Here is an 18,908-nt window from a genome sequence, read left to right on the forward strand (position 1 = left end):
TATTTTATTTCAATTATATTTCAGGACAATGCACTCTTGGTGGGAAATGATTACAGAGTGACAGCCAGTAAATGTCCATTAGGAGTTGTCTCTCTACATGCTGCTCAGCTGTGGATGTCAGGTGATCACTATAAAACCCCACTGTATAGCACCATTGTCAACTACATGAAAAACAGTATTGAGCAATAGTACAAGTTCTCTTCTGTATGGTGCAAAACATACTAGAGACATTTTTCAGCTAAGTTAAAAGCTTTATCCTAAAGAAGAAAATTTTCTTGAGATACTTCTTTCCTAAATGGTAAAATATACATTTGACCTTGACTTCGCTTCATTAATGCCTAACAGAAGTGAAAAAACTTCCTAGCAGCCTGTCTCTGTATGCATCAGTACATAGGATGGAGATAATATAGCAAGGGCAGCTCATGTATATGTAGCTATACTGACCATCAATCACTCCCAACATATTTACTCATTTTATTTATTTATTTATTGCTAGAGCTTTGTTTCTTCTGAGCAATAAACTCCTGTGTTAAGAAAGAGAACCTGCTTTAATTCTCTAGGATCAAGAACAGAAAACCACTTTTTTAGTGCTACTGGAGAGAATTGCTATGACTAGCCTAACTGGAATGTGAAGTGTTTCAAGATTCACAGGAGCTACTTTTATGCATGGATTACATAAGAAGCCCAAAATAAAGAACCTCCCATATTTCAACTATATCTTTTACAAGTACTATCACTGAAAAACCAAACCAACAACAAACAAGGCTTTTCCCTCTGAACCCCACTAATATCCATAAATGACTTAAGTATGATGCCACACAAATCTGCATTGATTCAGTTCTAAACAAATTTCAAGTCCTGTAAGGATATATTTGAATTAAAATTACTATTTACAGAGTTGAAGTTTTTTAATAGCCATTGTTGGTAAGATGGGTAAAGCACTGTCACTTACACACATATAGATGTGTGTGTCTCCAATAAGTAAGTCAACACCTCTTTCTCCTTTGCTGTATTTTGACATTATAATATCTACTTTCTAATTTAGATAAACGGAAAAAGTTTAAGGAATAACCCAGTTCTTCTTACTGTTTTGTACTATCTGTCTACAATTGAGGTGCTTGGGATACATGCAAATACAACATATTTCCAAGAAGGAGATACAGACCTGTTCTCAATCCTGGTTTCAGTTAGGTTATGAAATAACTGTCTGATGACAGTACCATCATTTGTTGAATAAATATAATAGTTGTTCTCATAATATCCTTAAATGTGCAAAAAAAAACCAATTTATCCACTATTCCTATGAGCAGTTTATATACTTTGTTATTATTCATGTGCCACGATACAGTTAAACTTACAACAGTTGGTGGCATGTGTTGATGAAAGTAAGAGAGAAGTTGAGGGAATATTAAAGAAAAACAAACCCTGACAAGGCCTCACACACAGGCACAGTAATTCTCTTGCAAGTTATGGAAAAATTTGTCATAAGTGTTCAGCAGTGGTATGCAAACTATTACGGGACATTTTGTTATATGCTTCCTTGTAAGAGCCTTTTAAATAACCTTTTGGACATACTTAAATGTCAAATTTTGTTTGGCACTAAGCACCAAACTTTAATAGAAATAACATTTCCCATATAAACAATGCTGCTTTTAATATGAACGTGCTAAAGATTTGAGACAGCCTGGCCATTACCAGCTCCTGGCAGTTCAGCACAAGGGTAACACACTGAGAGTGATTTCCCTTCCCATCCACAAAGGCTGGAAGCAACCCTTTCTATTTAGGAAACCTCTGAAGCATCCAGAGGAAAGGAAAGGATGGGAGGGCAAAGGGGTAACAAGACACTGAAAGTAACACTCACCACAGGTGAACGCTAATGTACACAATATTTTAAGGACGCAGAACTGCAACCAACTATTCCTCATCAAATTTCTTGTAGCATTATCAGGATAAATCAGACTGCAGAGAAGAGAGCTCCATGGGGAAGAGCCTTGAGAGGAGGCATTTGGATGCTTGGTGTCAAAAGGGGCATCATTGGAGATGCTAAGTGAAAGGGGAAGGTCTCTCTGCTGGAAATGGATAGCAAGAAACAAGTTGCAATTCCCATGGGGTGAGGAGCCAGCTATCCTACAGTCAAGGAGACAACACAGTTAACAAGCACCTCAGGTCCACACGGTCACAACTGTTTCTTAAAATGCTCAGAGGATGCTTACTTAATACATCTAAGGCAAAGCCTGTAAAACACAGAGGAGCCTTTGGGAAGATACCTCAGCCACGATTCAGGCTCTCCTGCTGAATGTTACAAAGGGTCAAGCTCTCAGACTTCCTTCATGCACTTTGAGGATGCCTGAAAGCTGCTCCCTCACAGTTGTTACATCTTCTCTGTGCCCAAGTAGGTGATCTTTAAGGTCCCTTCCAACCCAAACCATTCTATGACATGACACACTCAGCAATGGTCCCAAAGTATGGACTCGACTTCTGGGAGAGCTAACTTTGAGCCTGCACAAATCACTGCAATATTACCCAGATAGTCTCCCTGAACCGGGTGGGATTCACCACCTCCATGGTTTAGTTGTTAATAAATGTGTGAGGAGAGAGAAAAGGAAACTCCATACACCAGGACTTCACGCCTCAGACCCCTGAAGAGGTACTTCAGAGCACATTTATAGCAAACAATAATATTTTTACATCTGAATTAAATATTTCTTTCCAGGTGTTTCTTGTCAAATGTGTCCCCGTTTATCACAGGATTAGGGGTGGCTTTGCTTGTCCCAGTTCTAGTCCCCAGCTTGCTTTTTCTCCCTCTGCTCAAGCCCATTGTGTGTGCTGGGCCTTTCCTTTTGTCACAGCATGATCCAGCTGTGAGAGACAGGGCCCTCCATGTTCCAGAAGCAGCCTGAATGTGCAAAACTACCTCACTGCTCTTCAGTCCTACCCATATGATTAACATCAGATTCCCCTAGTACCCCGTTATCTTCAGTTTTACTCACTCTCTCCTGGCTCTTTTATCAGCAATCACACAGAGTTAGCTAGGTCATGCAGGTCTTCTATTTCGTCGTGCCAGGCTCGCATCAAAGAACTTTTTTTTTGTTGATGTGACATTGATGCCATTCAGCTCCAGCATGAAACACTGCCTTTGGTCTAACAAAAACAGCCATAAGAGTCACCACGTGGCAGCCATACCCAACCAAGCTCTCTTGAATTCCAAAGGCACAAAAGTGCTGGAATGTATATTTCATATACATATGAATGTTAAATATATTTTTATACATGCACACACATATATATGTGTGTATATATATATGCATATGTATACACATATAATATTTCAAATGTACATACACACCTCGGTATACCAGTGCCAGCCAATATATGGCTAAGGAATTCAAAATTTCAAGGACAGACACAGGTGAAGCTGTCACCTTTTAATATCATTTTGCTTCCTTCACTGAAACAATGTACATATATCCACAATATATAAATTATTTTCATTCAATATGAAATGCAGACCTTCTACACAGCGCAACAGAACAATGCAGTTGAGAAAACAAAAAGGCAGTTGTGCTACTGATTTTTTTAGTAAAAATGCATGCATTCCGCAGTGTATCTGAGATTTTCTTATTTGTCATGTTAGAGGATATATTTTTATCAATATTATGTAAAGAAACTTGGTAAAATAGATCTAGTGGAGGGCTAAATGCAACAATCTCAGTCCTCAAAGGGTTTTAGACAGGCAATTAGCTGAACTCTGCACGGCAGCTACCTTCCTTAAGACCAAATACATATTACTCCACTGCCGCCTAGAACGGAATATGCAAGATGAATGCCAGTTCTCATGTAGAAGCAGATCTCAAACACTGTAAGCAAAGACACTGCTTTGCTGATCTAACTGAAACTCCAATATTTTAATTCTGGAAAGGATGAAGTAGAAAACAAAATGAGTGGCTTTACTGTGAGCTAAATTAATAACCTCTGAACGAGCTAACAATACCTCACGCACTAGGATTTTTGTGTTAGTTTTTGTAAAGCTGAGAAAATGCAGAACTGCAAGTTCGTAAAAGCAAGCCAAGAAAACAGATGTATTTTCATTGTTAAAGTACCAAAAAAACTGCGAATTTTGCCTTTGGTTATTTTTACTTTATTTTGGTTTACATGCCTATTTTATTTTCAGGTTTTCAAAGGAACTCAAACCTCCATCAACAGAAATCAGAATTTTGTCCAGTTTCAGCATAAAACCAAGCATGACCCAGTTCAGATAACGAAACCACAGGAAGAGTATAAATCATAAGCTACATCATGAGAAGAGAAAGTAGATCATGAGTTAAGCTTGGAGTTTACTCACTTGGTCTGTATTTCATCAAAAAGCTCAACCTGTTCAGGACAACAGTAGGACTAGAATCGAGGTAAGTTTTAACTCATTTTTCCTGTAACAAAAGGGCTTTTTACAGATTTTGCAAGTGCTGTGAATAGGTGGGAAATGTTGCATTCCACAAGCATATCCATTAGAGCTTTGTTAAATAAACCTAATAACGTTACAAAAATTTGAATTTAATTTCAGTTACACCAAATGGTGACTCCAAAATTCCAAACCATCTGAAGAATGAGAAGAAAAGCAGTTGCTCTGCAGAAAATAACTTTGCCATCCCATTCCGTAACAGGCTGATTTGAGTGAGCTCAATACTGTTCTACATAAAGGCTTTCAAAAGCCATTAATAAAAATGCAGCTCTGACTTTCCAGTTGATGCACAGTCATCTCCCATGACAAAAGCAGTACAAGGGCATATTTTGAGAGAGTGTATTGACTGATGGCTGGTGCCTACCTGTCTACAGGTGAAGACTTTGAATTCCGTGGTTTCTTCACTTGCGCGTACAAGGCTTCCACCGTCTGTCCTTCCCTCGGGCTCTGTGGTCGGGTGTTCAGTGTTATCGTGCCACTATTTGAAGAAGAGTCATAGGAAGTGATCCCAGCATACATTGGATCTGCATCACAGCCAAACGTCCGGTTAAAGTCCTGTATTTCTGCATAGTCACGTTCTCGAGCTTGTCTCTCCCGAAATTCTCGAGTTTTTGCTTGAATTCTGAAAAAGTAAAAGAAGGATGAAACTGATGGCTGTCCCCCTACCCCAGACATATAAAGAAGCAGTTAGCAGACAGTTTAGGTAGCATATCTTAATGAAAACCACTGCAGTTTCCAGTTTCAGTTTGCCATGGGGTTTACCTTGGATATTGAAGCCTAGATTGAAGCAGTGCTACAATCAACACTGCTCTTTAAGGAGCAAGTCTGATTATGTACTGTCTTAATTCATTAAGTTAATAATTACTGGTCGTGGTTGTCGGTAAACAGTTTACCTTTTATTTCATGCATCTTAGTATGTCTGTGCTATTACCAAACTTATCTGAGAATGGTCTGATTCCATTCATATTCACTTCATCAAAACTTGTCAGATTTAATGGTTCTAATGCCTGTATTTAGAGAGGAATTTTAATGTACTTTCTTAATACTACAAAAATCATATATTTTTTTTCAGAATTTAAAAACTGCATAAGGATAGGATACATGTACATTTGCATTCATGCAGTAAACAGCAGAAGCAGATTCTTGTATGAGTCACTTGAAATGTGCATGCTTTGTTTAAAATGTAAACAAACTGAATCTGGCATCTCTCAAAAGCAGGTTGTATCTTCCCAGGAAGTAACAACATGTGCCTTGTGTTAAAGTTACAAACGAAAGGTGATGCTGTACTGGGAATTTGTATTTACGTGCACTATTTTAGCCGTATGATAAAAAAGTGACAGATAGAAATAGATGACATTTAGGAATCTGACAAACACAAATTGAGCACAGATCATACCTTCAAAAGCATACAAAGCTATTACAAAAATTTGATCTGGGCTTCGAAGTTTCTTTGGCATTTTAGAAAATTTGATGTATCACACACGCAGTAAACTGACCACACAACCCCACTCACATTGTCTCCCCAGACCAATTTAATGCTCTGTCATCATTGCAAAACGAAGCACTCAGCTGTCTCCTCCCTTCCATTAGTAAAATGTGCTCCTTTTTCATCTAATACAGCCATGGCTACAGTGTGACAGCATCCATCCATGCAGACTACAGGTCTGTGCATCTCTCTTGTGTGCCATTTCCAAAAAGAAACTTTTAAGAAGAGCAGCCTATTCAAAGCCTATATCTCTTCTGAACGTAAGCCTTGTCTCTTCTGGAAATAGAAAAGCCTTAAAGTTAGGTAACTTTGACGTTCCCTGAAATTTTAAACTAGCCCAATTCAAGATTAGTATTACAAAACCAAAAGGGAATACACAAAGGGTGGGATTCAGACTGCACATAAAGACATGAGAATTCAGGTGCCAACAGTAGGTGAGCTCACACCAGGCAAGTGTGCAAGCTGCTTTGACGATGGCAGGGAGCTGTTGGTAGCAGACTCCAGAGTTAGAAGCTGCTGCATAGTCATTGTGTCCCAGCATGAAAGGAGTTGCTCTACAGACACTTTTGATGCTGTGATTTAGGTCTTCCTTCAGAGCTTGGATGCCCAGCCTTGACTCAACTGCTCAAACATAAGAGCTATGGGCACCTGCCACCCCCAGGTAATCCTTCTGGATTTCCAGCTGCTGGGCAAGGACTCCATAGGTCATGCTGAAGCCTCAGAGACTGATCACCCGAATGACACAAGACAACTGTGTTCAAGTATGTGAATCCAGCCCAGAGTTGGTACGTGAACATCAAGTGTGTCTTCATCAGATTGAGTCCCAAGCAAGTTGTTCCTTTACACTAACAAACACCATAACAAAAGAAGGGAAGAGAAGGATGGCATAGATAGACAGACCTGTTTTCCCCCTCAAATCCTGCAGCTATTGATCACAAACACTGATTTGGGATACAACTGATTGGCTGAATTCCTCTCAACAGCCAGAGCCATCTACATTGATGGTTCAGTGATTCATTTACATGCCCCGAGTTAAACCTCAGTACTCCTCTTTTTATGCTTAGTACCACTGATTTGTGCACCACAACTCATATTCAGTCACAGTGGAAATTTTTTCTTCAGCAACATCAAACCAGAATTGGTTTTTGTTTAATTTACAGCGGAGGAGGACTCAAGTTCAAATCCAAAACTCATTTCAAATTTAAATTGTGTTTCTGCATACTTATATCCTAAAGCTGTAATTCAGAAATGTAACAGCCCTAATCACTTGGAAGGTTTCTATGTAGAAGGAAAGACAGGCCTGAAAATCACCTGTGCATGTTGATTCCTTTCTCTGCAGTTTAATTTTTATTTGTAGTCCTGTATTAATTACCCTGTGAAGGAATGCATTTGTCTACTGATATTTGTCCTCTGAATGGAAGAAGCAAAGGAAATCAGAAATTTCCTAGACATTGGTAGATTTAATTCTTCTTTAAATGGACAATGTATCATCACATACTGGAACACTATCTGATGCCAATTTGAAAGAAAAAAATCCATGTATTTTAGATAACCAAAATTTCAGTGTATGAAATCAGACAGTATAGCAATAATGTGGCATAGAGTAATTAATTCAGAAGAAAGTATTGTTACCTGAAGTGCTTATAAAACAGAATTACCTTGTGATAACTGGTGATATTTACCTTAGTGTTATACTAACTGCTATGAGAGAGGATGATGAACTTATGTAACTTTCGACCATGAATATCACATCACTCTCCACAGGTCCAGACACAAGTGGTCCCTGTTTCATGTTAACCACCTTTTCTCATGCATCAGCTTATTATTTCTTTCGTAGTTTGGATGCAGCACCATTTGCAGCAAGAACATTCAGATTTCCCATGCAGGGTCTGGTGAGGGATACTTATTCCCATTCAAGTGGGAAAGAACTGATTGTTGAAGAGTTATGCAACTAATTATGTTCACATCTACCAGGAAAATTTTTAGAATATTTTCTACAACTGCTAATACAATGTGTTAATATACACAGTATTAAAAATCAGAGTCTAAATGCAGGACGATCTTCCTGTTAATTATAACCAAAGTACACAGTAACCACTTGCAATAACATTTAACAAAGGATAACCCTAAAATGAAAGGTATAAGATGTCTGACCATACTGACACCCAAAATGTTCTGGTTTTTTTCTCCTAATTGCGATGCTTTTTTTATGTTGCCCCCTCTCCATGTGCTCATGTGTTTATATGCATGATATACCTGAAATCACTTTTTAGCATATACTGCATTAAATATATATATGTGAAATGCCAGTGCAGAGTCTTGTGGGGAAAAAATTAAAATGATTATGTAAACACACTGTGCAGCACAGATGAGAACCTAGAACTTGCTCTGTACTTCAGCCCCAATCAGCAACACTTCTGCTATTGAAATCCAGTATCTGGAGAAGTGTTTGACCACAGTGCTTTGGTTTCATAATGTGGATAAGTGTATTAAGCTGTCTTCACTGAATTGTATTCCTTCATGACACGGTACAATAAAAATGCCTACGTCTGAAATTTCAGATCAGCTAATTTTGAGGATTTATGGCCTTCCTAAGGATTTTGTGGGGGTTTAACAATAATAATAATGCTTACCATTCACATAACTCTTTTCATCATCAAAGAATTTTTGCAAAAACTGTTAATCAATCTGGCAGTGTTTAAATTAAACTGAACTTCTAAAAATACAAAAGCTATCCCAAGAAGTTTCTATACCCTTCCTGCTGAAGTGTTAATATGGAAAATGTCAACAATGTACTGTCATGCTTTTGAGACTCAAATTATAATGTTCAGTAAAGTACAAACTATCCTCATGCATTTGTGTGCCATTCAATTCAAAAGCTAATGATAACTTCTTCAAATGACAATATTGTTAGCTGCAGAACTTCCTATAATTGTTAGAAGAGCTTTTCATTGCAAGCTAATCCAGTAATGACAGACATACCCATTTTATAGTGATTCCTATGCACATGAAATGGTGGTCACAAAAAGGAAGGGAAAAGCTTATGCACGGCTGTCCTCAGCAAACAGCAGCTACCTCGTTCCATTCTTCAAAACTCTGTGAGTGATGTTCAGCTTTCAGGTGAAGGCAACTACCATTTTAGACATCTAAGTTTAGGTGTTGAGGTATGCTTTGAACTCCCAGGAGAGCCAGCCAAGATTCAGTCACACCAGGCAGATGCTGCAGGTTCCAGAGGGCAGTTCAGTTGAACATCTGTAACATGGCCATTTTAAGGTGAAGCCAAGCCCTTCTCCAGGCTCTGCCATCTGTGCTGAGTACCCCTCCCTTGACCACAAAGGGTATTTAGCCATATAGCTCATATTTGGGTACTAAATAATCATATTAATTTGATTCCAATTCCACCCTGAGCTAAATGTTTACAGCAGGTCTCTGAACTAAACTTCAACTTTTTCAGCAACAGAAAATATGTGGTGCTGGCTGAGCTGTTGTGAGTAAAAGTGAATAAGCAAAGTCATCAACAGAAGAGAAATCAACCCTAATTTCATATAGTGTTAGAAATAGACTACAAATATATCCCAAATCCCTTGGGAGCTCCAGCTTCCTGTGAGGGATTTTTTCATTTTAGTGATTTAGATCCTAGCAAAAAATTACCTACTTATCTTAATTGATGAACACAGCATGGGAAGGATATTCATGGCTAGTGCATTACATTTCCCGTTGGAATGGCAGCTCTGTCCTCCTCTAAGAGCAGAAACAAAGTTGGCTGCTGCTTCTAGTGTGCAAGTGCTTGGTCAATTCAATTAATCCTCCTGCTGCTGCCAGGATTCAGATATTGCCCAAGTGATAATTCACAATCTCATCTTTTCCACTGAGGCTCACCCATTTACAAAAGCAGTATCGAATGCTTGCAGTTCCACATATGTGAGATGGCTGACAATGTTTATTAAGGATAGAAACAGCATTGTATAAGGACAGAAGCTAAATGACAAGCCATTCACGGCTGCCAGTTCTCAGTTGTTCTACCATCAGACTGGCATGCGTTGGAATGATGGATTGGAAACAGAGAAAAACAACCACACGTTTATAAAACCAGTCAGCTTGTTCAAGTTAGTCCAGTGGGATGAACACATTTGGTCCAATTTTTGCCAGATATCATTTCTAATAAAGAGGTCAGAAGATGCGTTGGCCAGTAGCCAGATCTTGTCAAATTTGTCCCCTCCTCCTTTGCTTGTGAAAAATACCTTGTAGGAACAGCGTGCCAACATGTAAGCCAGGTCTCACTGTTCCTCCTCCAACCTCCTCAACTGCCCTCAGGGCTTTAATGGCCCTTTTCCTAATTTTTGGCAATCAAGTCAATATGGGAGTTTGTCCTCTCCTGTATTTTTCTCTGACCTTTGTCTGGATTCAAGCAGAATTTTTCTGACAACTACCCTTCTAATGAAGGTACCTTGATTATAGGCATTACTGTGATTTCACTCTGAACCGACATATGACACTTTACTTTTCTTATCATGATTAGAGCTAGTCAGTTATCACAGTTATAACCACCTCTCAGCAGAGCCACCTGCTTTCCTGGGAAAATCATTCAGAACGATCACTGTGTGCAATGGACAATCATGGGCACAAACAGCAGTAGCTTGTAAATAAGAAAGATAGCTCCTCTTCCTCATTTACACTCATTTCATCCAAAACTTTAGCATATTATAAAAAAAAAAAAAAAAGGTCTGAAAATACTGTTAGGTAAATATAATTTTTAAATTGAAAGTCTAGAGACCAATCTTTTTCAAGTCATTGAAAGAAAAATATTAACAGTTCTGCCTTATCTGCTGTGTACATACATGTGTGGCCACTCGGCTGAAATATGACCGTCCTCTGACCTCAGACACATGAGGAAACACATACAAAATGTGGTCAGTTTATATAAGCATGCAGGGACAAAATCAGACAGGGCAAGGCATAATGTGAAATAAAAGTAGCAGGGAGCTTTAAAGATAACAATAAATCATTGCGTAATTGCATTAGCAGTAAAAGGAAGAGCAAAGAAAAGGTTGCTCCCCTGTGTGGCAGCCATGGAACGATATTGACAGATGATGCTGAGGAGACCTAAGGCTTAATGGTTTTTTAGCTTGCATCTGTCTTCACTGAAATGGCTGACTGCAAGCAGATGACCAGCACAATTGACTGCCACCAATAACAAAAAGATATTCAATACAACAGCAAAAGAAGTAGCTAGAAACCAATACAACCAGCAAAAGAAGTAGCTAGAAACTGGTTGAGCTAGTTTAACTTCACCTAACACACACAACTGTCTCAGTAAGCCTCAGACTTTTTCAGCAACCTGGAGAGCTTTTCAGGGACAGTTAAAATACTGAAACACTAGAAAAAGTCAAACATCCCTCAGAGAAGGTGGAGAATTAAAAACCTTATCAGTGTAACTTCAGTCTCCTCTGAAACAAACTACTGGAGGAGATGAAGGAAAGAGCAGTAGCCACCCCAGAGTTATCAAAAGCAGATGTGGTGAGGCCAGCCAGATTCTCTTCTACAACACCTTGTGAACAGGGCAGTATGTCCCAGGCTAAGAAAAACAGCTAGGGGATGGATGCAATAGGTTGAACGAGGCTGCTCCTGCAGAGTATCCAGAGAGTAGCTCTCAGCAATTCACAGTCATGCAGGATGGACAGCTTGAGATATTTTCTACATGGATCACTCTCTGAATTTACTCAGGGTTATCATGATTTAGGACTGTATTGAATCTGCAGAAAACTCAAGTGAAGGAACTTTGGAGGAAAGGATTAACATTTCAAATGTTCTTGAAATGCAGAGTAGATTTCAAAAATAGAATTAACTTAAATAACATCAACTGGAAGGTAATTTACATAGTCGCAATAATTAAGCATATCAATTAAAAGTAGAGAAAAAAATCTGTGAGTTTCTTTTTCAGGAATGGATCTGGAAGTTCTACTGGGTAACAGATACGAATCAGCAACGTCAAACTGTTGGGGAAAGAAAAAGACAGAGTGGGGACATAGCAGTCTACAGACACTGGAGGAAGAGAATAATGTTTTCCATCTTTAATGCAAGTATTAGATATTTAAACTACAGCAGGAATAATTGAGACTAGATACTGTTAGCAGGGGAACTTCCTAAGGAAAAGGTAGTGGGAAAGACTGTAGTAGGAAGTTGTAGAGTTTATGTCATTGTAAACTGGAAAAAAACTCAGGATGAAACAAACACCTTGCAGGCATGGCATACATTACAGATTCTACCTTGAAAAAGTGACATGGTCTCTCTTAAAGATCTATAATTCTGTACGTACATAGAAATTTTACACACATATATTTCCTGTGTATTGGTTCTAGAACAGTAGAGAAATAGAACAGTGACTACATATTAAAAAAAAAAAGCTGCCCATCACCTCTACATTAATGTATCTACATAATCAGACAGTCCTAATTTTCTTTCTCCTTCAACAATCACAGCCTATCTGCCAATTAGAATATGTGATAGTACTTACTGTCTCTTTGAAGATCCCCCCTCCTCAAATCCCACATGCTGAAGAGATGCACAAGAACTTCAAAAACCTTTAATGAGCTACAACCCAGGAGGGCTGCAGTTGAAAAAAAAAAGGGTGAAGGATAAAGGTGATAAGGTGATTACTGTAAGTGCCCTAATATATTAAGAGGAGAACAACATGCTCATTTTTATAAGGAGTTATATAAAAGAAGGCTATTAAAGAAGTCAGCAAAATACAAATGAAGATGTAAAGAAATGAAAATGCAGGAGAGAAAGTAAATATTATGCATATATGCAGGTGAAGTGCAAACACCAATTTGAAATCAGTGACAAGGATGAAACTAAAAGAGACATTAGAATTATTTCTTCTAACCTAGTGGAATCTCTCATATATTTCATCCTATCCTTCTTTATCCCCTGACCTTCTTGATTCACCCTTTGTCTTTTCAAAGTGAAAACACATCCACCCCAGCAGTGTACCTCAAACTGCTTTCATGGATCTTGCAGTAAAACACATGAAAATCCTTGCTTACTTTGATTTAAAAAAATTTGTAAATTACCATCTTACTTACACTTCAATGGAGCTTTTAGTGTACTTTGCAGTTAACAGTCTGCTGCATTTTGGGGTAGAGGGTTTGTCTGCTGCAGGTTTTTTTTAAAGAATGCATTTCAACCAAAGGTGAATGTTTCAGGTACACAGGAAGTATAGGTCCTCCTGCCTCCAAAACAAACACTACCATGACTGAAACTTTCTGCCCTTATTTTCATGTCTGATCCAAGGGTCAGTGACCCCAGCAGTGAAGGATCACCCAGATGAGCAACTGGGACTGTTACCCTGCTGGGAACCGTGTTGCATCAAAGAACATCATTGCTGTCTGTAAGCAAAACGGAATTTAGGATTTCTTCTGTGTAACAAAACTGGCCACAAAGGCTGATATTTACACCTATGACAACAGGTCATTAGATTAACTTAGCTCTAATCTACTCTTTATCTCTTTTGCTGGGCAGAAGTAGAAGGGAAGAAGATCATGAGATTCAGATGCTTCTGAAATATGATTCAGCTCCTGATTCCATCCGTCCTCACTTTAAGAGCACTGGTTTCCTCTCTCATGCAGACTTGCTTGGACTATTTCTTCCCCTAACTTTTTTTTCTGCAACTAGAGAACAATTTCAGAAAGAAGAATTGGTGGATAACATCTGAATTCTGCAGTTACATGTGTAAGGAGCAGCTGTTCCCATGTGTGCAAGAAAAAAATGACACAGGCATCCCATATATCAAATGGTACCATATATCATACCATATATCAAATCAATCATTCCCAGATACTGCAGGCAGTACCTAGAGGTCGAGCTACAATACTGTCACCAGCTGGTTGAGTTGAGCCTATCCAGCATTCCTCTAGTTGAAGACCAGTAAAAAAAGTAGGCATTAAATTCTACCAATAGTTCTATTTCAGGTCCATTATTCTGTGTTTCTAGAGTACTATTTATAACGTAGCCTAATCCTGAGTTGGAAAATGTATGTATGAAGTGACAAAAAAATGCAGTGAAAAACCTCACAGCAAAGCAAAGTATTATGTGAATCTCATACACTGAAGATGAAAGAAAAGGAAAAGAAAAAAACCCCACCAATAGAGAACACAGCTTTGAAGACAGTATCTTTGCTCGAGACCCACAAATTTGCACCTGCAACACCTCTGAGGATTCAATTCTAAAACCTTGATGCATCACAGTACTGACAGCACAAATCTATAGCATGGTCAGAAACAGGGCCAAGTGTCTCATAACCCAGAAAAGGTTTGTTCTAGGAATAGATTACAAATTAAATGTTCCAGCTGTGACGTGGAGGGGGAACCCATCTGTCTGTCATAAATGTATCATTTGGTCTCTTTCTTGATAGTCAAATACTTGCTGCTGTGTTTAAGAATTAGAAAAAAGAGTGGGTTTAGTGCTTTATCTTACTGTTAGACAGACTCCTGTTGTGCAGTCTGGAAAATATGATGAGTTTTCAGTTCTGTTCAACTCAGTAACAACAAGTTTAACAACAAGTCTAGTTAACTATAAGTTAGTACCTACAGCAAACCTTTTTTAATTCTCAAATAATTATTTAGTACAGTAACTCTGACACTAAAGCATAGTTCATGTGGCATCAGGGGACATGCTGCTACCTTACCCTAAAGTCCTTGGCATTCTAAAGCAAGACAACATTTTTTAGGGCTCTTACTTAAAACTGACATGTCTAGAGAGTGCTGAATTCATATGATCTGCAAGATATCTTAAATAAATTTGTAACTGAAAATATTATAAAGATCATCTAAATTTGGGGGGGCTTACTATATTGTAAAGGACTTGGCCAGACCTTGCCCAGTGAAGTGTTTTGAATCCCTGCAGAGGAATAACAGAGAAAATATGCTTTTAACATGATGTCTTAAAACCTCTATACTTACAATATGTAGCTAGAGAATATGTGGTGCTTTGTTTAAAAAACTTCTTCAGCAACTATTATTTTACAAAAGTTCCAATTTACATATCTACTGAGGTCAGCATTTCTATGAAGTGGAACTGGCCTGAAATGTTTTTCCAAAGCTCCATATTGTCATGCTTCACTTCTGTGTTCTCTAACAAAAAATATTGTCATTGATTTGTTTTCATGTCCTGCATCCTCATCCCTCATTCCTCATGGCATGTAAAAAAATCACTGCCAAAAACAATGCTACAAACTGAGACAAGACCCCATCACAAAGTAAGTGAGAATGAGAAACACACTGCTCTGATTTTCTGATCACTGAGGAAGTTTTCCTCTTTTCTCTTATGGGCTGGGAAGGGGGGTAAAGTTTTAACAGAAAAGATTTTACACAAGTTACCTAAAAAATTATTTATATTCTGAATGTTTGCAGTAATAACGGATTTAGAGTAACAGTTTTTCTGAAAGCTGCTAAGTGGCATCAAAATACAGCAGCAACAGAAGTATGGCTGAACCTCTGCACACTTAGCCTATGTAAGAAACAAAAATCCTTTCCTTATCACAGTCTGTTGTCTTTTTTTCTAAAAGTAAGATGAAACTGCTAGATGAAAATATTTTGCTTAAGGGGGAAAAAAGTTGGGGTTTTCCAGTAAAAATATTATGGTCTCTCTGGGAAATCTGGAAAGGCACCAAGAGTGTCCTGCTGTTCAGCCCCCTACTCCATCTGATGTTTTAACAGTTCCAGATGGCCTTTACTACAGGATGACCTCTCCTCTATTCTTTTATTATGACCTTTGGGTCACAAATTATCTATAGGATGCTGCTGTCATTCTGTAAGACACTGCAGTACTCTTTCATCTAAAGAATAAAGATGCTTAACATTAAAACTCATCTTTGTTAGAGTGACCTTCCAATGATGATCAAACCAGACAGTTATTCCAATCAATGTCATTGCTGCAGAAAATACATTTCATTTTTTGCAACACTGACATTAAGAAGCCAAGGCGTGGTTTTTAAATCAAATCACTTTTACAATGCTACTTGGCTGGAGAGAATAGCCTGTTATACTAATTTAAAATACCAAAAATATTGCTGTAATGGTTTTGATGAGTTACATTGATTAGAAGGACGTGGTAGGTTTGTTTTTTGTAAGTTATTGATATGATTTTCATGCAAACTTCATTGATAGGGGGTAATAAAACTTTATGTAGGTTTTATTAATTACTTGTCTTTATCATCATTAACAGAACACACTGAACTTACACAGGAAAATATAATAAATAGTCCCAATGTACTAAATAAAGTAATAAGGTTAATTTCTTTCCTGCTGTCAGTAAATTCATGTTAGCAGTCTCTCGTCAGCTTGACATCAATTAATGATTTTAATTCCAGACTCTTGTCACAGTACTCACCACCCTTTTGTCTAATTAAAATGGATGATGCATGATGAAGGGAAAACACAAGACTTCTGTTCTTGCTGTAACATTTCTATTCATTAGTATACTTTTACAACAAAGGGCTTGTGGCTTTAATGGTACTAGAAAAAGATGAAGAGAAGTTCATTATGTGCTGGATATAAAGATCCATATACCCTTAGGAAAATACAATACAGGAAGCATTATATGGAATAACCGAATTCTTCAGGGGGAAAGAAAAAAAATCATTGTTATTTTAGCTTCTAATGAACAGACAGAATGTTTCCCTCTAAATTTGGAAAAAATAATATGCGAACGACACCCACTGAAATCACAGCCTTGTTTACATTCACACAAAAAAAGTGCTGTCAGCCTACTGATTGATCTCCAAAAGTAGCAGCAAATCTGACAATACAGACACAGCCGGCTGATCCGCCCCCCCAGGGCAGCTCCTCTGCGGGACCAAGGTGCGCGGTGTCCCCGCCGGCGGCCCCCGCAGCATCGGCTCCTCCCGCGGCCGCCAAAAGCAACTCCCCCGTCCCGCTTGGAGGGCTGTCCCCAGCTGACAGCCCGGCACAGGTCACTGCCGGGCAGAGCCGAGCCGAGCCCAGCCCAGCCGGGCCGGGCCGGGCGGCAGCGCCGAGCCCGCAGCTCCCCCTCCCGGCCCCGCTCCGCTCCCGGGGCACCCGCCGGGCCAGAGAACCGGGGAACCGAACAGCGGAACTATGTAAATGGAATTCCCTTTGTAACCGAAAGGAGCAGAAGGTCATGTTTTCCAAAATAGAAAGGGGGAAACCAGCACAGCAGGAGGTTTCTGTTTCAGATGGTGACTATACACGCACCTTCCCAGCGCGGCACTGCTCTGCCGTGTTAATTGTCCTGCGGAAGCTGTAATTGTACAGCTGCTTTTACAAAGCAGAGGAAACCTCCGGCTCCACAAGCCGCCTTCTGACCGCTCTGTCATCCTCCCAGCATCTCTGGAGCCTCCATCACAGCGCTTCCACCAGTACAGCACTGTAATTCTCTTCTGAAAGGTTTCCCCTTATCGCCTCAAGACTGATCCTCCCAACACGGGTGTTTAAGTGTTTAAGCACTTGATTTTGCATCCATTTCGGTGGAAATTGAAGAAGAATACAATACTAAGATTAAAACACTTCTATGGTAACCCAGAGATTTATAGAACATGGCCAAAGCTCTTAAAACATTCTATTAACCTGAGAAAACATCCTGTAGGCTTTCTTTCCAAGAGAAGGAAGTGCCTCTAGAGGTGGATTACAGCATAAGCACTGTTCGTCCACAGCTGGGATCATGAACTTTGAATCGTGAGACTACATTAGAATTGCAACTTTTGTCTTTTATCCAGCAGTGAACCATGCTGGCTTCAGATGAATTTCTTGAAAATTTCACAAAGAAGTATGTTTAGTTCATTCCTCTCTTATCTACTACCTGGGTACAAAGTGAAAAGTTGTTTGGGTTGGGGAGCACTTGCATTGCCAGAGGAAGTCAGTCCAAGGCTGGATACAGCCAGCATGTGTGGCCTTGCCATGTGTGTCGAGAACTGCACATCCCTGAGCTAAAGAAGAGCAGATTACAGGCAAAGGTTCTGGATTTGCTGAAGATTTATTTTGTAATGAACACAGAGCTGCAGGGGAAAGAAAAAAGCAAAGAAAGAAAAAAAAAAGCAAGGAAAAAAAAGCACAAAACGACTACCAATAAAAAATGAAATTGAAGAAAAATACAAGGGTGAAAGAGGGAGAAACAAAGGTATCAGTTCCTGTTGTTGGAGGGATGTCTCTCTCAAGGAAGGGCCAGAACACAAAGGCAGTAGGTTTTCTGAACAGTTCTGTCTTCCCATCTCCTAAGAAAGAAACTACACTAAAGGGCTTTTAAGAACTCAGAAAAAATTTCAGGGCATTTGGGTTGCAGGATATCAATGGACACACTGGCTACATATTGAGCAAAGTCTACCCTGGGAGGCCCTCAAAGACTAGATGAAGAGAGTTTCTAGACTGGAAAGGTCTGTGGGCTTCCAGAGGTTTAGATCTAGAAGCACAGGAGAAAGTGAACATTCATATGAACTAATTCCTCTTGGTCACTGATAAAAGTTTCAAAATCTGGTTTTAAGTCTATCCTACATAGCAAAGCCTGTGTAAAAGTATAAGTAGTTAGAAGCATCTCTGAAAGCTCAAGATATTCCACTCATGTCCAGTCTGTAAAATCCAAGAGATTTTAGGAAGATGTGCAAACCACAGGCCCACCACAGGACTCTGGAATTCTAGAAGACCTTCCATAACAAAACCATGAAGGGCCCAGGGCTGTTTTCTCAGCCTGTGCAAGTGAATGTAGACTCTCAGTTGTACCCAGTTTGAGTAGTCCTGCGATAGATGAGATGATCACATAGCAAAGAGGGGTTCCAAGTCAGCATATATATAGACCAGCTGTGATCTGGCACAGGAATAGAGCTAACTGAAGTTAAGTCGTATTCAGCTTCCTCAAGACTCTGCAGTATAGATTCCTTCTAAGGAGACACAAGGCCAAGTTCAGAAAACCTACTGCTTATTTTTGCCTTGAGGT

General features: G+C 39.1%; 1 protein-coding gene and 1 long non-coding RNA gene across 2 annotated transcripts in view; both read right to left on the minus strand.

Annotated features, from left to right (window-relative positions):
* Positions 1–2,392, minus strand: part of LOC114059487 — a 41,544-nt gene extending 39,152 nt beyond the window's left edge. The window contains exon 1 of the long non-coding RNA XR_003571672.1: positions 2,337–2,392. This is a non-coding gene — a long non-coding RNA (uncharacterized LOC114059487). The remainder of the gene's footprint in view (positions 1–2,336) is intronic.
* The window catches only part of PARD3 (par-3 family cell polarity regulator), a gene marked incomplete at its 5' end in the record, with an annotated part of 195,265 nt that overhangs the window by 93,801 nt on the left and 82,556 nt on the right, over positions 1–18,908 (minus strand). The window contains one exon of the mRNA XM_027887995.1: positions 4,821–5,078. Within this exon, the coding sequence (XP_027743796.1) occupies positions 4,821–5,078 (258 nt within the window). The remainder of the gene's footprint in view (positions 1–4,820; positions 5,079–18,908) is intronic.

Source organism: Empidonax traillii, unplaced genomic scaffold (assembly GCF_003031625.1).
Source record: "Empidonax traillii isolate 1590-97213 ecotype Southwest subspecies unplaced genomic scaffold, ASM303162v1 scaffold227:size730986, whole genome shotgun sequence".
NCBI lineage: Eukaryota > Metazoa > Chordata > Aves > Passeriformes > Tyrannidae > Empidonax > Empidonax traillii.